The sequence below is a fragment of the Pollicipes pollicipes genome, unplaced genomic scaffold (genome assembly GCF_011947565.3).
Source record: "Pollicipes pollicipes isolate AB1234 unplaced genomic scaffold, Ppol_2.1 Scaffold_4002;HRSCAF=4701_pilon_pilon_pilon, whole genome shotgun sequence".
NCBI lineage: Eukaryota > Metazoa > Arthropoda > Thecostraca > Pollicipedomorpha > Pollicipedidae > Pollicipes > Pollicipes pollicipes.
This window is the reverse complement of record NW_023596420.1, coordinates 43,334,651-43,344,833: the sequence shown is the minus strand read 5'-3', so window position 1 is coordinate 43,344,833 and position 10,183 is coordinate 43,334,651. Positions and strand designations below refer to the sequence as shown.

The 10,183-nt window shown below is 50.9% G+C and overlaps 1 protein-coding gene across 1 annotated transcript; it reads left to right on the top strand.

Moving 5' to 3' along the window:
• Positions 1–6,660: 6,660 nt before the first annotated feature.
• On the top strand, positions 6,661–10,164 carry LOC119094536 (LIM domain-binding protein 3). The gene is made up of 3 exons (XM_037217595.1): positions 6,661–6,748; positions 8,185–8,264; positions 9,709–10,164. The coding sequence occupies exons 1-3, from the start codon at positions 6,661–6,663 to the stop codon at positions 10,162–10,164; spliced, it is 624 nt and encodes a 207-aa protein (XP_037073490.1).
• The last annotated feature ends 19 nt before the right edge of the window (positions 10,165–10,183 follow it).

Genomic DNA, 10,183 nt, shown 5'->3' with positions numbered 1-10,183 from the left:
CAACGCACATAAAATTAATATAGGCCTTAAATTGCTGGCAACGTCACTTGGACCGAACTGGTGAGGGAAAACCCTGAGGCTGAGTTCCACGCACAGGGAGAAACGCGGGCGACGACGGCAGAGTTGACTAGATGAAGCATGTGAAGTCCTATGACAGCGAGACAGCTTTTTTGGCGCGAACGGCGGCACACCCTCGCTAAGCTTACATGCATGCAGCAGCTCTAGATGAAGACAAGACTAGCCTGGCTGTGGTTACACACGGTGTTCTCGGAGGGAAAGGCCAGACACCGCGATTGCTCACCTTCAGCTCGGCCGCGATTTTTGGACCAGCTGAGGCGAAGTGACGGCTGAAATCGTCGGCCATGTTAGCGGACATTGCCTCTTCAGCGCCACCTCCCCCCCCCCCCCCCCCCCCCCACCCAGCGGGCCTGAGTCCAAACTCACGGACAGTCCGCCAGAAACTAGCCCGGCCGGATGACATATTGGCACGTTGTCGCATAAGTCGCACCTGGCCTAAGCGCAGCAGGCCTTAAGCCGGTTTCGCAGAGGCCGGTATTCTGTGCGCTCGGTCTCCACACCGCACCTGAGTCATGATTGGTAAGCGTGGTAGCGCCCCCGCATCACACACAGCAGACCGGGATTATCCGCAATTCAGGGGCAACGTGGACGGCGGGGTGTCACTGTTTTCAGAGGACAGAGCACATTAGTGGCACCTGAAAAGACGCACATAAACTCCTCCAGCTTCCCCGCCACACCCACGGCCCGCTACAACGGGTCCCAGTCTGTCTGCAGCAAATGCAGACTGAGCGCGTCCCAGCAGACTTTGCGCCAGCGGCGAATACAAAAGAAACAGGACGTAAATGCTGCGGCCTAAACGGGGCACGAACGAAGGTGGTGAGATAGTCTGAAAACAGCGCCGGCGGCACCAGAACTGCGTCCTCCAGTTTCGGCATGTCGGCAATCGCGTGACCCAGGAGACTCTGTCAGCTTAATGTGAGTCGGTATGTCAGTAAGCCGCACAAGACTCATGTCGTTTGAAATAGATACGTTGCGACGCCCAGGCGGCTCCTGGCAACGCATTAAGTCGGTGTGAAAATCACCCAGACAAAATAAATCCATCTCCTGATGGCGGCAGCCGCGCCGTCCTGTTTGTCGTGTATCTCGTCAAGGCCGCCTGATGTCGGCTGAGACGGGGGACGGTAGACAGAGCCCACGATGGCCAGCTACCCACCGCCACTCCGCGCCACCCGCAGCGACTCGCATGCTGCACTGGCGCTGGGTGTGGGTAGCATGCCGCAGTTTAATTGTTCCCGGCACAGGTCTGCAGCACCACTACCACGGCTCGCGGTCGCTGCTCCGTCACTTGATCGAGAGACTCCTTCATTGAGTCATTGTCATCACGTCGCTCCGTCACTGAGAAAGCCAGGACGACTCTTGCAAGAAATAGACCAGGAAGTGCCGTTGCAACGAAAACAGCACTCGCGTCAGTCGGCAGCATGAAAAAATAGCGTTTTGCTAACACAACCCTATCTCTAACTTGCGAACGAACTTGAGAGTTAATGTATGTGACCTGTCAGTCCATCATTTTTAGCGCGGACTGCTTCTGTTTATTGATAACAGCACCCTTCGAGGCTGTACACTTTTAATGAATGCTATACAGTACACTCTTGACCTATTTTTGACTCGACCCGTTGTAAATTTGCAGATAACTTATGGAATTGTATTTATTGTATTCCATTCGATTTGAGACTGTATTGCTATTTTGTAATGCTGACTTGTTATTTATATATTTCTAATTACAATACACTGCTACTAACTGCAATAGAAACAGGACTCACCGGCGATGGGGGAAAAGCTTCTTTTCTTTCGTCTTTGTTATATTCAGGCGGCTTTCTCACTTTTTGCGGGAAATGATGGGGTTTGTTAGTTTGCAGATTCCTTATGGACCGTACTAATGTCCTTTGCCCAGGCTGGACAAGTTAACTCATTTTGCTGTCACCTACTCTCTGGTTGATGATCGTTTGCACTAAAAAGCACCTTGTTAAATCCTGACTATTCTCTTTCGTGTCAGTGCAGCATTATAAGTTTCATAAAAACTTTTCTGAAACGTTTTCCTGATTCAGACTGAACAAGTGGAAAAATGCAAACGGGTGTGTAACGGAAAGATAGAGCTGATGAGGGATGGGTAACGCCTGGACATAGGTGCAGGTTTCATGGGTAGCGGATGAATTGGTTAACGGAAATATGGCCCGTAAAAGGCCCTACTGTTATCTCAATAACTAAGTGCGCTGCGACAATGCGGAAAGTGGCGCCTAAAAACTCTTCAAGAAGTGTAACGAACGGACACAAGAGGACATGAGCAGGTGCGATCTGGGATGTGATGTGATGTCAAGCAAAACGAATGAATGCTCTTCTTGGGCTGGCCAATTCAGTTACATCAATAACTTAAGAGGCCATGACAGCGGGGGAAAAAGCTTAAATAAGGCCTCCCAAGCTGCAAGATATGCTTCCGTGCGCTACAAAGGCCTTCCAAAGCTCCACGATATTTGACAATTAATCCTCGGACGGAATCACTTTTATACCAGCGCCCAACGAGGAAGCGCAGGAGTGGGAGACTTGGCCCTTAACTAGAGACTAGACCCGTTACTGACTTCTGACACTACGGCTGACAATGCACGAATAAAGAAGATGTTTAACTAGATATCAAACTAGATGGTGGACTAAATATCAAACTGGATGTTAAAATATATATGACCTAGATGTGATGCTAAAGTAGATGTTGCTCATGGCAAAAATTATCTTGAGATTTTCGTATCTTACTGCCATAAACCAATATTCCACTTTTCAGGTCCACGGGAATGGCCTAAAGAGGGCAAATGCAATATGACACTATGATATGATACTATGATAATGATATCCACTATGATAAAATTGTGAATGAAATGCCCTTGCCAGCATATCTTGCAACCTAAAACAAAAACTATTCTGGGAGTACCAGTGTGTTAATAGCAGTCTAACCGTTCTGAAATTTCATGCTTTTAGGGTCTGTGTCCACGGAATGACATCCCAGATCACGCAGATATTACTGCAGCAGAAAATATCCATTGACGTGCATGATATATAGCCCAGGTGCCGCCAATTTAAATTCTGAACAAGGTGGGGTGACGGTAGAGAATGCAACAATCAGCATCGAAGCTCTCCAATTGCACTTTTCGGTTATGTTGAACTATGGCAACTGAGGTCGAGCCAGGTCATTGGGGTCATGCATGCTTGTATTGATATACAATGCAACGTTCGTATACAGTGCAAACGTAATACAGTATGAAACGTACATACAACAACGAATACAGTACGACGTCCATGGGATAAACGTAAGTTAAGTTTGTTGACACGTTCAGTTCGAGTCATTGGAGTCTATACATATGATCTTTGGCAGGTCAAGTGAAAATTTACCCGCAGCGGGTGCGGCTGCATCAGCGAGTGGATCTAACGATCGCGCGAGGCGGGGCCGACACTGTTCATGAACGAAGCTCTATATATTTATCATATGATCAAGAACACGCCAGACTACAGATCATGTGCTTGGAATTAGACAAGGAACCCGCCATGAAATTACATGCTGCTGAGTGACATAGTTTCAAATATATTGGCATGTTAGGCTGAAATAGTGTGATTTTCAGGAAAACTAAATTACTTTAACAACATAATGACGTCAAGTATTGACCTACCAGCATGAAACGTATTACCAATCGCACAATTTGGTTGACCTGCTATTTCTTTCGCGAGAGGCTCTCTCTTTCTTAGTACAGTTCTAAGCGAAAAAGATCCGTACATGGCATACATAAAAATTGACCTTTCCTAGTTTGAAGTTTACAAACGACAGAGGTTCTCACATCACCAATCCACCCCCCCCCCCCCAGAAATAACGTCGAATTAGAGCGAGGTTTTAAGTCCGTCTTTAAGGGCGCGCCTCGCACGACCTCTAATATCAGTAGGCAATGAGTTAAATGAAGGCTGTATTTACATATTCGAGGCAGACAGAGGTTTTTGTTCCACGGCGTTCTCTTCCGCTTACGCTTTGCGTTCTCTCCGCTGGCCCTGGTGCCGTCAACTGTTTGGCTATGACTCTGAGCTGTTCAGCTGTCAAAATGATTTGAGGTAGGCAAAGCGTAGGGCACGCCGCAATTTCACGGACGGGCACCAGCCTGAGCACTGAACCACAGGCACCTGAGCACGCATCGCTAACATGCAGATAGTTTCTCAAAACATTTATGCTCAGCGTAAAATCATTGCGCTTTGGCTTAGAGAAATGGCCAATGGTGATGTTTTGGCCGCCCTGTGGCGACGCGTGCACATACGGTGATAACCTTTTCAGAGCGTTCCATGGACCTGGAGCTGCAGCTTCCATAGATGCTGATGCAGCACATCACCGATGAAAATATTAATGCGTCATCTATTGCTAGGAATTTGTTCCGGGAGACAGATGGTTTGCGTCAATGAGACAGCTCTCAGGTAGCGGTTTTTAGCCGCTCGCGCGATGGTTGTAATAGAGGTGACCTCGCTCGTGCCAGCCTTTGTCGCAAGACAAGTAAAGATAACTAAATCTTCTAAGTCTGCAGCTGCTATTGGTCGGCATATCACTCGCAACAGCATCCAGTCCACTCCAGAATCTACATGTACAACCAACAGCAGTCTAGTGCTTTAGGGAATTTCACATCTACTTAGCATAACGGCAACAGCTGGCTCACCTTATATTGTTTTAGACGGAAACGGCCACGATCACGTGGTACGGAAATTATATGATATTGCATTAGGGTTAGCCAATGAAAGACGCATCACGCGTACACCGTACATCGTACAATGGGCGGGACCAGCATGCTAAACCAATCCCAGAGAGCGGCATTACCTTGCGGTTTCTGGACCTGTCTGATGCAAGGGTTGCCTGGCTAGGTGCCGAGTGACTTTTAAGAAGCAAATCCTCGTTATTCGACTTATCTGCAGACCCTGTCTCACTTTGGTCACTCGTATTTAGTCAGCACCCTGGACCAGCCAACTCACGACCGCACCTGGCCGTTCCTGCCCCCCCCCCCCCCCCTTAGTGTGCGGTCGCTCTGGCCCGCGGCCAGACCGCGGCCTGGTCACGTGGTCAACGCCCCGGAGGCACGAACACAGCCGGCCGTGCCGGTTAAACGCGGACCGGACAGGATGAATCCCGACGCGGTAACCCACCGCCAATAGCCTGCTACACATCGAAGCAAACGGCCAGCACCGCAGCAGCCACTTCTGTCCATGCTATGCACGGTCGCACACAACTCGCTTGAAGTGACTGGTCGGACACGAGACTCGGTCAAACACGGGGCAGTCTGATCTGGGGCGCACCAATGACGGCAGCGGCTCGGGCGGCGGCGACTGCCAGCGCGCCCTCGACGTCAACCTCGGAGAAGCATCGACGCGAGTTGTTCAGTGCCACGTTAGGGGCCAGCGTGTTATCGCCGGACTCACCGCCGAGAACGGGCCGCACCGCCGCGGTGATCTGCCTCCTAACATAGTCACTAGCGCCGCGGAGAAGACCGGCGCACGCCAACAGGCTCAGCTGGCAGCGGCCCCCTCGTCTCGCCGACGAAAGGCGTCTTCCCGGCTGGCCAGGAGACGTTGGGTGTCGTCAGAAACCGGCAACGCGCTGCCATGTCCAGTCCAGAAGCGGCGCTCGGGCGCGTGGGCATCAAACACACGCGGTACGTGGAGAATGAGGTACGTGTGCCGCAGTTCGATGCCATCTGCGGCGGGAGACCGGAACAGGGAACGGGAGACCAGTCCAGTCCAGTCCAGACCAGACCAGACCAGACCAGACCAGACCAGACCAGACCAGACCAGACCAGACCGGACCGGACCAGACCAGACCAGACCAGTCCACCGCCGACTGACATCTAAATGTCTGACTGACACCAACAAACTCCTCACTGGGTGGACTCCCTGGACATCCAGCTCAAAACCCAGCACAAAAATGGCCAGGTAATTGTCCCCTCCGACTTGTGACTGTATAACCCTTACTAACACGGGGAATTGAGTGGTTGTAGATTATTGGGCGGTTGTAGCGGGCTGTCATTAGCTGATTTTGGCTAATGACTACTTTAAGCCTTTTCATCTATGATTTTTCCCTACCTCTCACATAACACAATTCCTTCGGGTCTGCTCCACCTCCTCGCCTGTTTTTTTTTTAAGTTTGTTTCATCTTCCTAGCTGGGAGTGCCGCGACTTGATTTTATGTTTTCTGGTGTTAACGTACGGTTTACTGCGTCGCTGGGATTGAGGGAGGGGCACTCCTGGTTACCTGTTCTTGGGTAACGGCGTAGAAAAAAAAAACTGACAGCTGACATGTCCAACTGTTTCCATCTGCGACCCTGTGCAAACAGTGGACGTGAACGGGATCTGCAAGCGCGAAGCAGCGTGCTGGCAAAGTCGCGAGCCCTGAAATGGCATCACTTCACAACAAATCAAATGACAGAATCATCGGCGTTGACGACAATACCGTCCAGAGGGATCCAAACCGCGGAAGTGTAGGGGCAGAGGTGAAAGTCTAGCCAGGTGAGCGCGGGCGATGTTGCCTCGGGTGAATCACAGATCACAGTTCACATCACCTCCGAGAATCACTAATCCGCGATGTTGAGTCAGCACGTGTTGCAGCTCAGAATCGAGATCGTCAAGGTCGGCGGCGAGGCTGACACCAGCGGCGGACGGAAGTCGGCACGTGGGGCTAAGCTTCCCTTGTCCCGTCACTCGCCATCCTGAACCGACAACGACTCGACGTTACTTGACGGATATGAAGTCGGCGCTTTGGGAGCTTTGTAACTCACATCTATCTGACGCTAGCGTTGCGACCCGTCCGCCGCCCAGGCCGCCGCCCCTGCCTGCCCTGGCGAACTGTTAGCCAGTCATCACGATGAGCCGGTTGGGCACGCTCGCGTTAAGTCACGTCTTAGATCAAATAGCCTGTCCGCTGCAGGGCTGCCCGGCTCACGACGGGGAGGCAGGATTTGCGGTAGCAGCGACAGTCTTACAATGTATCCGATGCACTGGAGTGTTACAATGCATTGCGTAACAATCGTAATTTAGATGTTATGCAATGAAGAGCAAGGCTTAATAAGCGCACTCAAGCTGGATTAGGGTGTATTGAGCTGATGTTAGAGACATATTTCAAATGCAATCACAGGCGATAGCATAGCAGCTCAGAAACTGCATGCAGACACTCAAAATTTAAGGTCGTGACCTAGCCAGACATTTGGAAAATCAGTCACTTGCATGGAAGTATCCATTAGTAAAGACTGTTGCAAAATGAAAAAAACGCAATACAGTACGTTTGCGCCAGCCACGGTGCGGCGCAAGCCATGCCTAACATTTGTCTGACTGACCCGACGTGACCTTGAGGCAAGAAAATAGTTGATACTGGTTGCACAGTGCTCTTCCAAATATTTTTCATGTGATGGATCACAATAAAACATTAGCAAGCTTAGGTGACACAAATCCCATATAAGTGCACACATGGGAATGTATATCCGGCTCGTTCTCGGAGAGACTTGGCCTTCACCTTCCAACGAAATTAGACTTGACATCTCCGACGAGTCGAAGTTTGATCGAACTTTGATAACCTGACATTACAAGAATAGTCAGAACAATAGCGATGCACTTTGAATGTCAAAGTTAATGAAAACTGTGAAGAAAACCTCTGGAGTGCATTCCGTGCCAAAAAGTAGTCGTTTGTCCCTTTTAGCAAAGTGTTTCCGGCATTTTTCGAAAGGGAGTTTATAGGTCATAACCAGCGAAGGTCAGAAGCTCCATTTTTACCATCTCATCTAGTCAAAATTTCGACACCATACATGAGGTTCAGGTGCAGTGTGAACCTGAAAAACCACTTCCCCTAATTTCATGGCCACCACGCGGTGTGTATGCACCGATTTTTTTATGAACCGTTCCCATATCACGTGTAAATGTGCTGTAATTTTGCGTTGCGTACATTTTGAAGTTTTCCGCATCTAAGTATCGGCTGCCAGTGCGCCAGGACAGAATTGCATGCTGTTCCAGCCGGGCTGATCCTCGATAGGATGCAGTTTCCTACCTGGGCCGCCACGGCGCCAAAAGCTGCACGCCAGCGGACCGCGCAGTGAGGTCAACAAAACCCGTCTGCAGGCGCCCAGCAGCCGCACACGGCCAGCCGCCAGTCCGCGGCCATGATCACCTCAGTGCGCACCGTCTGCATACTCCTGCAGGTGAGCTGTACGCGTCTGTACGCCGCCACCGCTCAGGCGCTTAGGCGTTTGTGAACCACTGCTTCTTAGGCACCTGGGCGTTTGTGAACTACCGCCGGTTGGCGTTGCGTGCTCACTTTGGTCTCACGGTGTCACGCCACGTGTGGCTGTAACGACCGTGGTCTCAGAACATCCTGCGCTGAGTGGGGTGTGACCACTTAATCCCTTTTATTTCACGTGGCTTCCCCTGCGCAAATCCACGGCTAGGCATTCTGGCAAAGCTTAAAATTGAACAAAGTGGTATTGAGAGAACATGGTTAAGGCAATCTAGCTCCTCAAGGAAAACAGCATGAACGTTTTACGTGGCCTCAAACGATATGCCAGCTCGAAACCTCCTCCACGATAGGCTGAAGGAAGCCTGTCCGTGGATGCTGATGCACTGCTCTACCTATGACAAGTTTCAATCTTGTCATAGGGCTTCGAATATGACCTCGTCGAGAGGATTACCTATGACGAGCTTCAGTCCTGTCCTCGGGCTTCAAATATGAACTCGTCCAGAGGTTACCTATGAAGAGCTTCAGTTTAGTCCTCGGGCTTCGGAGATGAGCTCGTCCACAAAATTGCCTATGACAAGTTTCAGTCTTGTCCCGGGGCTTTGAAGATGAACTCCTCCAGAGTTTACCTATCACGAGCTTCAGTCCTGTCCTCGGGTTTCGAAGATGAACTCCTCCAGAGGTTACCAAGACGAGCTTCAGTCTTGTCCTCGGCTTCGAAGGTGATCTCCTCCCGAGGGTTACATATGACGAGCTTCAGTATCGTCCTCGGGCTTCAAAGATGAACTCGTCCAAAGGATACTTCACTTCTCCCACATGTACGGTGGGATGGCACGAACAAACATATGTCTGTGGCGCACGAATTCGCATGATGCATCACGAAATAAGAAGAGCAGGACTGCATTCCTGAAGGCAAACAAACTTCCGGTAGAGATATCCTGATATCACATGACGAAGGGCCAAAGGATTGGTGGCCAAGATCTCCTGGCAAAATTGGAGGAGATGAAGAAGTTCATTATCACAATCTCTTTAGTACCACGTAACGCATCATTAATGTATTACTTAATGCACTTCACAGTATCTCTTTATGAGCTGTATAGCATCACTATTTAAACTTTGTGGTATCACTATACATTCTTTATAGTGTCACTTTACGAACTTGATAATTTTCCCACGCAAGAACTGGTCTTCCATGGTTGGTGCCGCCAGCTGTCAGAAAGACTTCTGTTTCAACTCTTCTACGAGTTGAAACAGTAAATAAATACCTTCACACGCACTGCCTCGATGGCTGGAGGTAGGCCGTGCCCATGACCATGTCAAAAACGCTTCTAACTTAATATGCACGCTGCAGCACGGACAGTGGCGAATTACTGCCGACCTGGGCACCTGACGGAACCATTTGCCTGTTCCAGGTGCTGGATCTGACATACGGCGCGCCGCGGCCCGCGGCAGCTGACCTGGACACGGCCGAGGCTAACAAGTACTACATCACCGTAGTGCGCCCCTCGGGCCCGGTGCAGCAGCGTAGGAGCGTGCCTAGGGACCGTCAGCTGTACGTCATCACCATCCTGCGGCCGGTATCGCGGCCCACTGCGGCGCCAGAGCCAGCGCCAGAGCCAGCGCCAGCGCCAACGCCAGCGCCAGCGCCAGCGCCAACGCCAGCGCCAGCGCCAACGCCAGCGCCAACACCAACGCCAGCGCCAGAGCCAGAGCCGACGACGCCGCACCGGCTCGGTTTTGTGGGGAGGCCCAGCTGTGCACTCGGCCTGGTTCTCTGCGACCCCAGGTGTTGCATCAGAGTGCCGACCAGTGAACCCTGCCCTCCACGCACTGTCCGGGTGGTCGGCGGCTGCGCGTTTCTCGACTGACACGCACAGAAAGGAGGAG